Source organism: Phyllobates terribilis, unplaced genomic scaffold, assembly GCF_046119375.1.
Source record: "Phyllobates terribilis strain yellow unplaced genomic scaffold, ASM4611937v1 Scaffold_4__5_contigs__length_816908805, whole genome shotgun sequence".
NCBI lineage: Eukaryota > Metazoa > Chordata > Amphibia > Anura > Dendrobatidae > Phyllobates > Phyllobates terribilis.
The window spans coordinates 5,310,249-5,325,453 of NW_027362764.1; the positions used below are offsets into that span (position 1 = coordinate 5,310,249).

The 15,205-nt window shown below is 52.6% G+C and overlaps 1 protein-coding gene across 1 annotated transcript in view; it reads left to right on the top strand.

Annotated features, from left to right (window-relative positions):
* The first annotated feature begins 1,997 nt into the window (after positions 1 to 1,997).
* LOC141264783 (cyclic nucleotide-binding domain-containing protein 2-like) overlaps positions 1,998 to 15,205 on the top strand; it is a 39,862-nt gene continuing 26,654 nt past the window's right edge. The window contains exon 1 of the mRNA XM_073677090.1: positions 1,998 to 2,227. Coding sequence (XP_073533191.1) covers positions 2,186 to 2,227 — 42 coding nt within the window. The 5' untranslated portion in view covers positions 1,998 to 2,185. The remainder of the gene's footprint in view (positions 2,228 to 15,205) is intronic.

Consider the following 15,205-nt stretch of genomic DNA (forward strand, 5'->3'; position numbering starts at 1 on the left):
CTTACACTCTACAGGAGAGAGAGGACCCCGTGACCATAAGAGCTTACACTCTACAGGATAGAGAGATAGGACCCCACTGACCATAAGAGCTTACACTCTACAGGAGAGAGAGAGAAGTCCCCACTGACCATAAAGCTTACACTCTACAGGAGAGAGAGGACCCCACTGACCATAAGACCTTACACTCTACAGGAGAGAAGACACCCCACTGACCATAAGAGCTTACACTCTACAGGCGGGAGAGAGAGGACTCCACTGACCATAAGAGCTTACGGGAGCGCAAATAGCCTGGAGGAAATTTTTGTCGTATATTTTTCCTATGATAACTCTGCCCGAGTTAAACAATAGCCACCAGGGATCTGCAGCATACCACTCAAAAAAAGAAGATCATTACTGGATGTTTTGTGGTTCGAAGGGACCTATAAGCAAGTGACCAAGGCCTAATAAAGGTGAGTGCAACTAACACCTATCTGTGATCTGACCATACACCTACATTTAGATCGGTGCGCTCTCTGCTTTCTTTTCCCTCTCTCCTGCTGGACATACACTCTACAGGAGAGAGAGAGAAGTTCCCACTGACCATAAGAGCTTACACTCTACAGGAGTGAGAGAGGACCCCACTGACCATAAGAGCTTACACTCTACAGGAGAGAGAGAGGACCCCACTGACCATAAGAGCTTACACTCTACAGGAGAGAGAGAGGACCCCACTGACCATAAGAGCTTACATTCTACAGGAGGGAGAGAGAGGACCTCTCTGACCATAAGAGCTTACACTCTACAGGAGAGAGAGGACCCCACTGACCATAAGAGCTTACACTCCACAGGAGGGAGAGAACCCTGCTGATCATAAGAGCTTACACTCTACAGGAGAGAGAGGACCCCACTGACTATAAGAGCTTACACTCTACAGGAGAGAGAGATAGGACCCCACTGACCATAAGAGCTTACACTCTACAGGAGAGAGAGGACCCCACTGACCATAAGAGCTTATACTCTACAGGAGAGAGAGGACCCCACTGACCATAAGAGCTTACACTCTAAAGGAGAGAGAGGACCCCACTGACCATAAGAGCTTGCATTCTACACGAGGGAGAGAACCCTCTGATCATAAGAGCTTACACTCTACAGGAGAGAGAGGACCCCACTGACCATAAGAGCTTACACTCTACAGGAGAGAGAGGACCCCACTGAACGTAAGAGCTTACACTCTACAGGAGGGAGAGGACCCCACTGACCATAAGAGCTTACACTCTACAGGAGAGAGAGGACCCCACTAACCATAAGAGCTTGCATTCTACAGGAGGGAGAGAGAGGACCCCTCTGACCATAAGAGCTTACACTCTACAGGAGAGAGAGGACTGCACTGACCATAAGAGCTTACACTCTACAGGAGAGAGAGGACCCCACTGACCATAAGAGCTTACACTCCACAGGAGGGAGAGGACCCCACTGACCATAAGAGTTTACACTCTACAGGAGAGAGAGGACCCCACTGATCATAAGAGCTTACACTCTACAGGAGAGAGAGGACCCCACTGACCATAAGAGCTTACACTCTACAGGAGAGAGAGGACACCGCTGACCATAAGAGCTTACACTCTACAGGAGAGAGAGGTCACACTGCAGAGACCACCATCTATCTCTAGTAGGGGGACCAGCACTGCTGCAGTGTGGAGGAGTTGGTGTGGTGCGGTGGTCCGGCGTGTGTTTTGCTAAGCCATCTAACTCATGGGAACTTCTGGGTTCTTGTTATAAATGTTTCCAATCTAAGCTCCATATTCTACACTGATACATTGTAACAATCACACAGGTGAGAGATTTGTGCTGATGATGGGTTCGGCTCCCAGATTATTATATAGACTGGATACAAGTGTAACAAAGCTTCAGCTGTGAGGAGTCTGGACAGATTTTTAGCCTCTGTGTGTAGGAGCTAGACTCTGTTACTGCTCCTATCATTTATTGATCTCCGGTGACTGTGCAGGGAGCAGACCACCTCCCACAAGGCTTATAATTAGGGGGCAACCAGCCGGTCACTGAGCAGCAGGGATGAGAGGTGCGGATGTGACCGGTCCGGTGTGACAGGTGTCCAGCGCCCCCGGCTGTCCCCGGTGTGTGGGGGCTGTGCAGGAAGTGTGCGGCTCCAGGAGACTGCGGGCAGCACACACAGCAGCGGAGCGGCATCATGTCACCTGCCCAGATGCAGGGCTCGTCCCCTGCCACCAAGGTACAGTGATCTATGGCCTGGCAGGGTGGGGCATTCCTAGATACTATGTGTTATAGAGGGTCCCAGGTCTCCAGTGGATGATGTGCCAGGCGGATGGCACCTGTCTGCCAATCTCTGAGTGGTTTGGGCAGCGACATTCTCATCCCTCCTAGTTTACATCCATAGGCTGAAAACGTGCACAGACCTAATACCGCTCACAGCTGAGGGATTGTTACAGTGTATCCATTCTAGACAATCCTCTGTGAGCTAAACAGCTTGTACCGATACATTGTAACAAACTATCAACACAGGAGGCAGTTGGGTTTTGCTCAAAGTATTGTGAAGGCTGGACACACGGGTCATTCCCACATGTAGAGGAAAGTTTGATGCACTTTATGCTTCTTCGGTTGAGGCCGTGTTCCCACTTGGTGTAGATGGAGGGTTTTTTTACGCATGAAATCTGCATAAACCGTTCAACACAAAGTGGATGTGATTTGGTGGCAGCTCGAGCCCCCGGTGCTTTAGAGACGCTGTTCAGCTCTGCAGATTTATTGTAACATTTTCCTAAAGGCGTCTATGGGGAGCGTGTGACTGAATGAGAAGCCAGAATTCAGTGATTAGGACGAGGGGCCATTACTGTCCTCCATGCAGTGTATATCTCAGTTACCGTCGGGGGGATCAGTCCAATGTCGCTGCGACACGTTACATTCTCACATTGTCCCCTTCCCCCGCACTCTGTGTTATAATTAATGGGCCGATATTACAGGGCAGCGAGATAATGAGCAGGTAGTAGAGCGAGGACATCAGAAAGGTGTGATTAAGGCCCCATGATTGCCCTAGTACCAGTGCAGCCACCTCACCTGCCCTGGATATATGACACCTCCATATACAGGAGGGTCAGATCTGGTGTTTTGTTGCTTTGTAAGGACACAAACCTTTATTACATCACCCTGTTACCAGATCCATCAGAGGGAGCAGGAACGCCACTATAATGATGGGTGGAGGGACAGGCTTAGATAGGGCAACTGCTTCAGTAGCAATCACCTAATGCAGAGATGGCAAACTCAAACACCCAGAGGGCCAAAATGAAAAACTGGGACAAAGATGCAGCCAACCAGTATATAGAATAATAGGCCCCACAAAGTCCTTCATACAGAATAATGGGCCCACATAGTCATCCATACAGAATAATGGCCCCACATAGTCCTCCATACAGAATAATGGGCCCCACATAGTCCTCCATACAGTATAATGGCCCCACATAGTCCTCCATACAGTATAATGGCCCCACATAGTCCTCCATACAGAATAAAGGGCCCACATAGTCCTCCATACAGTATAATGGGCCCCACAAAGTCCTTCATACGGTATAATGGGCCCCACAAAGTCCTTCATACGGTATAATGGGCCCCACAAAGTCCTTCATACAGTATAATGGGCCCCACAAAGTCCTCCATACAGAATAATGGGCCCCACATAGTCCTCCATACAGAATAATGGGCCCCACATAATCCTCCATACAGAATAATGGACCCCACATAGTCCTCCATACAGAATAATGGGCCCCACATAGTCCAATGTGCCCCACTGTTACAAAACCCGCAGGTGCAGTAGACAAGCAGAGCAGAGAAAAACCGCAGGTGCAGTAGATAAGCAGAGCAGATACACACAAGGTACTTACAATGAAGTAGCGAGTGGACACTAAACTCACAAACAGAAGTACAGAGACAATGAGTTGGAATTAGGTGCAGGTTCAGACACTGTAGGAAAAGGGAAGATACGAACATAAAGACACACAAATAACGGGCTAGGACACTGTTCAGACAGGAACTTAACCAGGAACAAGATACAGGAACGAGCCTGGGAACTCAGCCCCCAGGGTGGCGGAAACAGACTAGAAGTCACAGATACAGGTAACGGGCCTGGGTATACAGCCCCAGGATGGCAGAACAGACTAGAAGTCACAGATACAGGTAACGGGCCTGGGTATACAGCCCCCAGGGTGGCAGAACAGACTAGAAGTCACAGATACAGGTAACAGGCCTGGGTATACAGCCCCCAGGGTGGCGGAAACAGACAAGATACAGGGCAGGACCTGGCAACTCAGTTGCACAGAACACACTGAAAGAAAGTGTTGCTTAGGCACCTCCTACTGGGTGGAGGGGGTTTAAGTATCCAGTGACTCACAGCAATAGGCCGGGGAGGCATTAGGACTGCGCACACTGTAAGTTTAAGAATCAGGCAGTAACAGCGCTGCCGCCCTAAGCAATCAGACAAGAGACATGCACACAGCAGGTACTGGAGCAAAGTGTGCAGCCTGGACTGATAGGTAAGATGGCGGTCTTGCATGGTGGGAGGTGGTAAGCCATGCCAGCACGCCGCCAGGGATGTTACAGTACCCCCCCCTTTACACCCCCTCTTCTTCAAGCCTGCAAGGATTTTCTACAGAGAATTTGGAGGCCAATCCTTCTCTTCAAGAAGATTACCTCTTCTGTCCACTAGAGGGAACAAAACTGGTCTCACCATCTTAGTGACTAGGATGCTTCCTCCCATCGGGCCATCCTCAGCAACAGATGAAGTGAGTGAAGTACCAAGAACAGGACACAGGAAAGTCTCTCTCTATTTGTTAATATCGGGTAGCACCCCAAAGGATTCACGGAACAACTGGAGATCCTCCACCGGGTTGGAGGGGTGCAGAGACTCGGGGGTAACCACCGCCTTGACATACACTTTGCCAAGCTTACTGGATGAAGTGGGCACAGTACCAGGTACAGGGTGCAGAAAAGTCTCTCTCAATTTGTTATCAGGTAGCACCCCGGAGGATTCAGGAGACAACTGGAAGTCCTCCGCCTGGTTGGAGGGGTGCAGAGACTCGGGGGTAACCACCGCCTTAATGGACTTATTGCCAGATTTATTAGAGATGGAGGATCCTTGCTTAGGGACCAACTTCAGTCTGGTTTCTGAGATGACATGTCCGTGAGGCGGAGCGGTGCCTAAAGCCAGATCATTGGTACAATCGTCGAGACTGTGTGGGGACAATGCCTCCGCTTCCCTTCCTTCAGAGACTTCAGCGCACAGCGAGTCAGCGACTAGCAGATCTGGTGAAGAAGAAGACACTGCTGACTGTCCTGAAGATATGGGGACTGGACACCCCTTACACCTCAGCAGTCCCCCAGGAAACACCTTGCAGGATCTCCAGACCTGAGAGGGCACTAGATCTCTTGGCTCTGGACGACCTGGAATGTGAACTTCTTCACGTGTAATGCTCCAATCTGGAGCTTAATTTGTACAGACATATTTTGACTGTTTCTGAGTAGGGCTCGTCCTTCTGCTGACAAGGCCCAAACCGGCTTCTGGAGTTGTCGGACGGGAATCAGACACCGACTCTTCAAGGCTTTACGCCCGAAACTTCCGGTTAATCCGAGGCCTTCACTTGCCACGGAGACAGTCATGGTCATCTGTGGAGAGGAAACACTAACGCCAAGGGCAGCCTCTCCTACAGGCCAAATGTCTTGGGATTCGCCAACCTTCGCTGGACAAAGACCGTCAGGGGGTCCCAAACAAGCACAGCGGGACCGCAATCTGATTTTGTGACTGAGTTCCGGCCTCAGCTTTGCCTGACGAACATGGTCATCCTTCATGGATTCTGTGCGGGTAGCTGCTTCTACAGGCTGGGGAACAGGAGGTCTTTGGGAGGACAGAACCTGGCGTGACGGTTTATCTCTACGCCTTGCACTTCTGGACTGCTTCTTGAGGTTGGAAAGAGAAGTATTCTGTGGAGCATTGTCATTCTGTGTGGATTCTGTGTGGGCAGCAGTCTCTTCAGGCTGGAGAACTGGTAGGCTACCTACACACATTACCCATCGGGACTGCTCCAGGATATTGGGAAGGGAAGCTTTAGCCAAAGCCTCAGGGTTAGGGTCATCGAAGACCATTAGAAAGGCCACCAGGAAGGCCTGCAAGTCAGAGACAATAGGATCCCATGCTTCCCATAGGGGGGTGATCCAATTCAAGGCATCACCTGCTAAGTAGGACATCATGAATGCTACTTTAACCCAATCAGTGGGAAAATAGTGAGCATAAAATTTGAAATGCAGCATGCATTGCTCCACGAATGCACGACTTTATTATGGATTCCTGTAGTACCGTGGTGGATCCGCAGGAACGAGTGCTGATAGCTCCATTTGGGCTGGTGCGTAAATTGCCTGGACCTCAGCTTGAGAAATTTTTTTTCCTTGGTGCACCTATTCGCCAGACAAGGATTCAAATGTCTCTGAGAGCGAAGGGCCGTGGGGCTCAACGGGAACCATGGCCTGAGCAAACTGTTACGCTCACGCCCGGACTGACTGGCGTGAGCGTGATTAGTGATCCCACTGTACCATGAACCGAGGAGTGCTTGGAGGGGCGTGACTAAGTATCAACTCGGTCCGACCAAGGTCACACGGCAGCTCAGTCGATTCCGTGAACCAGGGAGGATCTGAGCAGAGGGACCAGGTGCTACTCCAGGTCAGACCCCGGTCGTAGCTGTTGACCCACACCGGGGAATGCAGGAACAGCCAGGTTAGGCTGGCATACTGACAGGTGGGTACTGGCAGGCACGGCTGGTATGCAGACAGGTGGGTACTGGCAGGTAGGAACGCAGGCAGGATAAGGACCAGTACAGACTGGGATACAGGAACAAAGACGCAGGTGTGGTAGGCAAGCAGAGCAAAGCAAAACCCGCAGGTGCGGTAGACAAGCAGAGCAGAGCAAAACCCGCACGTGCGGTAGACAAGCAGAGCAGAGCAAAACCCGCAGGTGCGGTAGACAAGCAGAGCAGAGCAAAACCCGCAGGTTTGGTAGACAAGCAGAGCAGAGCAAAACCTGCAGGTGCGTTAGACAAGAAGAGCAGAGCAAAACCCGCAGGTGCGGTAGACAAGCAGAGCAGAGCAAAACCGCAGGTGCGGTAGACAAGCAGAGCAGATACACACAAGGTACTTACAATGAAGTAGCGAGTAGACACTAAACTCACAAACAGAAGTACAGAGACGAGTTGGAGTTAGGTGCAGGTTCAGACACTGCAGGAAAAGGGAAGATACAAACATAAAGACAAACAAGTAACGGGCTAGGACACTCTTCAGACAGGAACTGAACCAGGAACAAGATACAGGAACGAGCCTGGGAACTCAGCCCCCAGGGTGGCGGAAACAGACTAGAAGTCACAGATACAGGTAACGGGCCTGGGTATTCAGCCCCCAGGGTGGCGGAACAGACTAGAAGTCACATATACGGGTAACAGGCCTGGGTATACAGCCCCCAGGGTGGCGGAACAGACTAGAAGTCACAGATACAGGTAACGGCCCTGGGTACTCAGCCCCCAGGATGGCGGAAACAGACAAGATACAGGACCGGACCTGGCAACTCAGTTGCACAGAACACACTGAAAGAAAGTGTTGCTCAGGCACCTCCTACTGGGTGGAGGGGGTTTAAGTATCCAGTGACTCACAGCAATAGGCTGGGGAGGCATTAGGACTGCGCACACTGTAAGTTTAAGAATCAGGCAGTAACAGCGCCGCCTCCCTAAGCAATCAGACAAGAGACATGCACACAGCAGGTACTGGAGAAAAGTGTGCAGCCTGGACTGATAGGAAAGATGGCGGTCTTGCATGGTGGGAGGTGGTAAGCCATGCCAGCATGTCGTCAGGGATGTTACACCCACATAGTCCTCCATACAGTATAATGGCCCCACATAGTCCTCCATACAGTATAATGGGCCCCACATAGTCCTCCATACAGAATAATGGGCCCCACATAGTCCTCCATACAGTATAATGGGCCCCACATAGTCCTCCATACAGTATAATGGGCCCCACATAGTCCTCCATACAGTATAATGGGCCCCACATAGTCCTCCATACAGTATAATGGGCCCCACATAGTCCTCCATACAGTATAATGGGCCACACATAGTCTTCCATACAGAATAATGGGCCCCACATAGTCCTCCATACAGTATAATGGGCCCCACATAGTCCTCCATACAGTATAATGGGCCCCACATAGTCCGCCATACAGTATAATGGGCCCCACATAGTCCTCCATACAGTATAATGGGCCCCACATAGTCCTCCATACAGTATAGTGGGCCCACATAGTCCTCCATACAGTATAATGGGCCCACATAGTCCTCCATACAGTAGGGTGATGGTTCTGGTGACGCAGGCTAAATATAATCACCCTGCGGGCCAGAGTTTGAAGTGTATGACCTAATGAGACAGTCGGTCTCCCAACAACAAACTGAACACAAGGAGTCTCATCGATCTGTACCCCAGCGATCAGCCTTACCCCAGCAATACGCCGTACCCTAGGAATCAGTTGTACCCCAACGATACGCCATACCCCAGCAATCAGCGGTACTCTGTGGTGAAGCCAAACCATCGTGTTCAGAGCCACGCAGCACCTCCAGAGGAGAAGTGAGGCATTACAATGTTCAGATGGAAAATCACTGCTGCAGTTGTCCTCAGGGCGGTACCACAGATCAGCCCTAGATGCTTCATTACATCTACATACCACTGACATGGGAACGAGCAGCCATGTTAGTTGTTTTATACCCTGGACATCCCCTTTAAAGGAAATGTGTCACCAACTGGGCGATATTAGACCTTTACTATGGGCATACAGGTGATAGAAAAGTAAATCTATACTTACCTGTATGGCCAATAGCAGAGGTCTGATTGCAGCGGAATCTGGTGTTATAAAGTCTTTTTTTCCAGAGGCTTCCGGGGGACGCCAAGCAAACCCCTCCTATCTGCTTACTATGCCCCTAAATCGCCGCCTCTGTGCTAAATTACCATATTCCCCCCACCCCTGCACAGTGCCCTGTGACTGCCCTGCTCTGCCTCCCCTCCCATGCACAGTGCCCTGTGACTGCCCTGCTCTGCCTCCCCTCCCCTGCACAGTGCCCTGTGACTGCCCTGCTCTGCTTCCCCTCCCCTGCACAGTGCCCTGTGAATGCCCTGCTCTGCCTCCCCTCCCCTGCACAGTGCCCTGTGACTGCCCTGCTCTGCCTCCTCTGCACAGTGCCCTGTGACTGCCCTGCTCTGCCTCCCCTCCCATGCACAGTGCCCTGTGACTATCCTGCTCTGCCTCCCCTCCCCTGCACAGTGCCCTGTGACTGCCCTGCTCTGCCTCCCCTCCCCTGCACAGTGCCCTGTGACTGCCCTGCTCTGCCTCCCCTCCCCTGCACAGTGCCCTGTGACTGCCCTGCTCTGCCTCCCCTCCCCTGCACAGTGCCCTGTGACTGCCCTGCTCTGCTTCCCCTCCCCTGCACAGTGCCCTGTGACTGCCCTGCTCTGCTTCCCCTTCCTTGCACAGTTCCTTGTGACTGCCCTGCTCTGCCTCCCCTCCCCTGCACAGTGCCCTGTGACTGCCCTGCTCTGCCTCCCCTCCCCTGCACAGTGCCCTGTGACTGCCCTGCTCTGCCTCCCCTCCCCTGCACAGTACCCTGTGACGGCCCAGCTCTGTCTCCCCTCCCATAGAGCGCGCTTTGTTACCCTCCGGCCCCATTTGGCTGCGTACTGCACCTCAGCCTTGTACTGCGCAAGCGACAGTGAGACACTGAGACTTCCGCTCCTCTGGCGGTACGCAGCCAAACGGGGCCGGAGGGAAACAAAACGCGCTCCATGGGAGGGGAGGCAGAGCAGGGCAGTCACAGGGCACTGTGCAGGGGTGGGGAAGCAGAGCAGGGCAGTCACAGGGCACTGTGCAGGGGAGGGGAGGCAGAGCAGGGCAGTCACAGGGCACTGTGCAGGGGAGGGGAAGCAGAGCAGTGCAGTCACAGGGCACTGTGCAGGGGAGGGGAGGCAGAGCAGGGCAGTCACAGGGCACTGTGCAGGGGAGGGGAGGCAGAGCAGGGCAGTCACAGGGCACTGTGCAGGGGAGGGGAGGCAGAGCAGGGCAGTCACAGGGCACTGTGCAGGGGAGGGGAAGCAGAGCAGGGCAGTCACAGGGCACTGTGCAGGGGAGGGGAGGCAGAGCAGGGCAGTCACAGGGCACTGTGCAGGGGAGGGGAAGCAGAGCAGGGCAGTCACAGGGCACTGTGCAGGGGAGGGGAGGCAGAGCAGGGCAGTCACGGCACTGTGCAGGGGAGGGGAGGCAGAGCAGGGCAGTCACAGGGCACTGTGCAGCGGAGGGGAAGCAGAGCAGGGCAGTCACAGGGCACTGTGCAGGGGAGGGGAAGCAGAGCAGGGCAGTCACAGGGCACTGTGCAGGGGAGGGGAGGCAGAGCAGGGCAGTCACAGGGCACTGTGCAGGGGAGGGGAGGCAGAGCAGGGCAGTCACAGGGCACTGTGCAGGGGAGGGGAAGCAGAGCAGGGCAGTCACAGGGCACTGTGCAGGGGAGGGGAGGCAGAGCAGGGCAGTCACAGGGCACTGTGCAGGGGAGGGGAAGCAGAGCAGGGCAGTCACAGGGCACTGTGCAGGGGAGGGGAGGCAGAGCAGGGCAGTCACAGGGCACTGTGCAGGCGAGGGGAGGCAGAGCAGGGCAGTCACAGGGCACTGTGCAGGGGAGGGGAAGCAGAGCAGGGCAGTCACAGGGCACTGTGCAGGGGAGGGGAGGCAGAGCAGGGCAGTCACAGGGCACTGTGCAGGCGAGGGGAGGCAGAGCAGGGCAGTCACAGGGCACTGTGCAGGGGAGGGGAAGCAGAGCAGGGCAGTCACAGGGCACTGTGCAGGGGAGGCAGAGCAGGGCAGTCACAGGGCACTGTGCAGGGGAGGAGAAGCAGAGCAGGGCAGTCACAGGGCACTGTGCAGGGGAGGGGAGGCAGAGCAGGGCAGTCACAGGGCACTGTGCAGAGGAGGCAGAGCAGGGCAGTCACAGGGCACTGTGCAGAGGAGGCAGAGCAGGGCAGTCACAGGGCACTGTGCAGGGGAGGGGAGGCAGAGCAGGGCAGTCACAGGGCACTGTGCAGAGGAGGCAGAGCAGGGCAGTCACAGGGCACTGTGCAGGGGAGGGGAAGCAGAGCAGGGCAGTCACAGGGCACTGTGCAGGGGAGGGGAGGCAGAGCAGGGCAGTCACAGGGCACTGTGCAGGCGAGGGGAGGCAGAGCAGGGCAGTCACAGGGCACTGTGCAGGGGAGGGGAAGCAGAGCAGGGCAGTCACAGGGCACTGTGCAGGGGAGGGGAGGCAGAGCAGGGCAGTCACAGGGCACTGTGCAGGCGAGGGGAGGCAGAGCAGGGCAGTCACAGGGCACTGTGCAGGGGAGGGGAAGCAGAGCAGGGCAGTCACAGGGCACTGTGCAGGGGAGGCAGAGCAGGGCAGTCACAGGGCACTGTGCAGGGGAGGAGAAGCAGAGCAGGGCAGTCACAGGGCACTGTGCAGGGGAGGGGAGGCAGAGCAGGGCAGTCACAGGGCACTGTGCAGAGGAGGCAGAGCAGGGCAGTCACAGGGCACTGTGCAGAGGAGGCAGAGCAGGGCAGTCACAGGGCACTGTGCAGAGGAGGCAGAGCAGGGCAGTCACAGGGCACTGTGCAGGGGAGGGGAGGCAGAGCAGGGCAGTCACAGGGCACTGTGCAGAGGAGGCAGAGCAGGGCAGTCACAGGGCACTGTGCAGGGGAGGCAGAGCAGGGCAGTCACAGGGCACTGTGCAGGGGAGGGGGGAATATGGTAATTTAGCACAGAGGCGGCGATTTAGGGGAATAGTAAGCAGATAGGAGGGGTTTGCTTGGCGTCCCCCGGAAGCTTCTGGAAAACAGACTTTATAAAACCAGATTCCTCTGCAATCAGACCTCTGCTATGGGCCATACAGGTAAGTATAGATTTACTTTTCTATTACCTGTATGCTCATAGTAGAGGTCAGATATCTCCCAGGAGGGACAGATTCCCATCAGACCTCTACTATGGCCATACAGGTAGGTATAGAGTTACATTTCTATCACCTGTATGCCCATAGTAGAGGTCAGATATCTCCCAGGAGGGACAGATTCCCATCAGACCTCTACTATGGCCATACAGGTAGGTATAGAGTTACATTTCTATCACCTGTATGTCCATAGTAGAGATCAGATATCTCCCAGGAGGGACAGATTCCCATCAGACCTCTACTATGGGCATACAGGTAGGTATAGAGTTACATTTCTATCACCTGTGTGTCCATAGTAGAGGTCAGATATCTCCCAGGGGGACAGACTCCCATCAGACCTCTACTATGGCCATACAGGTAGGTATAGAGTTACATTTCTATCACCTGTGTGTCCATAGTAGAGGTCAGATATCTCCCAGGGGGACAGACTCCCATCAGACCTCTACTATGGCCATACAGGTAGGTATAGAGTTACATTTCTATCACCTGTATGGCCATAGTAGAGGTCAGATATCTCCCAGGGGGGACAGATTCCCATGAGACCTCTACTATGGCCATACAGGTAGGTATAGAGTTACATTTCTATCACCTGTATGCCCATAGTAGAGGTCAGATATCTCCCAGGGGGACAGACTCCCATCAGACCTCTACTATGGCCATACAGGTAGGTATAGAGTTACATTTCTATCACCTGTATGGCCATAGTAGAGGTCAGATATCTCCCAGGGGGGACAGATTCCCATGAGACCTCTACTATGGCCATACAGGTAGGTATAGAGTTACATTTCTATCACCTGTATGCCCATAGTAGAGGTCAGATATCTCCCAGGGGGGACAGATTCCCATCAGACCTCTACTATGGCCATACAGGTAGGTATAGAGTTACATTTCTATCACCTGTATGTCCATAGCAGAGGTCAGATATCTCCCAGGGGGGACAGACTCCCATCAGACCTCTACTATGGCCATACAGGTAGGTATAGAGTTACATTTCTATGACCTGTATGCCCATAGTAGAGGTCAGATATCTCCCAGGGGGGACAGACTCCCATCAGACCTCTACTATGGCCATACAGGTAGGTATAGAGTTACATTTCTATCTCCTGTATGTCCATAGTAGAGGTCAGATATCTCCCAGGGGGGACAGATTCCCATCAGACCTCTACTATGGCCATACAGGTAGGTATAGAGTTACATTTCTATCACCTGTATGTCCATAGTAGAGGTCAGATATCTCCCAGGGGGGACAGACTCCCATCAGACCTCTACTATGGCCATACAGGTAGGTATAGAGTTACATTTCTATCACCTGTGTGTCCATAGTAGAGGTCAGATATCTCCCAGGGGGGACAGATTCCCATCAGACCTCTACTATGGCCATACAGGTAGGTATAGAGTTACATTTCTATCACCTGTATGTCCATAGTAGAGGTCAGATATCTCCCAGGGAGGACAGATTCCCATCAGACCTCTACTATGGCCATACAGGTAGGTATAGAGTTACTTTTCTATCACCTGTATGCCCATAGTAGAGGTCAGATATCTACCAGGGGGGACAGATTCCCATCAGACCTCTACTATGGGCCATACAGGTAGGTATAGAGTTACTTTTCTATCACCTGTATGCTCATAGTAGAGGTCAGATATCTCCCAGGGGGGACAGACTCCCATCAGACCTCTACTATGGCCATACAGGTAGGTATAGAGTTACTTTTCTATCACCTGTATGTCCATAGTAGAGGTCAGATATCTCCCAGGGAGGACAGATTCCCATGAGACCTCTACTATGGCCATACAGGTAGGTATAGAGTTACTTTTCTATCACCTGTGTGTCCATAGTAGAGGTCAGATATCTCCCAGGGGGGACAGACTCCCATCAGACCTCTACTATGGCCATACAGGTAGGTATAGAGTTACTTTTCTATCACCTGTATGCTCATAGTAGAGGTCAGATATCTCCCAGGGGGGACAGATTCCCATCAGACCTCTACTATGGCCATACAGGTAGGTATAGAGTTACATTTCTATCACCTGTATGTCCATAGTAGAGGTCAGATATCTCCCAGGGAGGACAGATTCCCATCAGACCTCTACTATGGCCATACAGGTAGGTATAGAGTTACATTTCTATAACCTGTATGCCCATAGTAGAGGTCAGATATCTCCCAGTGGGGACAGATTCCCATCAGACCTCTACTATGGCCATACAGGTAGGTATAGAGTTACATTTCTATCACCTGTGTGTCCATAGTAGAGGTCAGATATCTCCCAGGGGGGACAGATTCCCATCAGACCTCTACTATGGCCATACAGGTAGGTATAGAGTTACATTTCTATCACCTGTATGCCCATAGTAGAGGTCAGATATCTCCCAGGGAGGACAGATTCCCATCAGACCTCTACTATGGCCATACAGGTAGGTATAGAGTTACATTTCTATCACCTGTGTGTCCATAGTAGAGGTCAGATATCTCCCAGGGGGGACAGATTCCCATCAGACCTCTACTATGGCCATACAGGTAGGTATAGAGTTACATTTCTATAACCTGTATGTCCATAGTAGAGGTCAGATATCTCCCAGGGAGGACAGATTCCCATCAGACCTCTACTATGGCCATACAGGTAGGTATAGAGTTACATTTCTATCACCTGTATGCCCATAGTAGAGGTCAGATATCTCCCAGGGGGGACAGACTCCCATCAGACCTCTACTATGGCCATACAGGTAGGTATAGAGTTACATTTCTATAACCTGTATGCCCATAGTAGAGGTCAGATATCTCCCAGGGGGGACAGACTCCCATCAGACCTCTACTATGGCCATACAGGTAGGTATAGAGTTACATTTCTATAACCTGTATGTCCATAGTAGAGGTCAGATATCTCCCAGGGAGGACAGATTCCCATCAGACCTCTACTATGGCCATACAGGTAGGTATAGAGTTACATTTCTATCACCTGTATGTCCATAGTAGAGGTCAGATATCTCCCAGGGGGGACAGACTCCCATCAGACCTCTACTATGGCCATACAGGTAGGTATAGAGTTACATTTCTATCACCTGTATGCCCATAGTAGAGGTCAGATATCTCCCAGGGGGGACAGACTCCCATCAGACCTCTACTATGGCCATACAGGTAGGTATAGAGTTACATTTCTA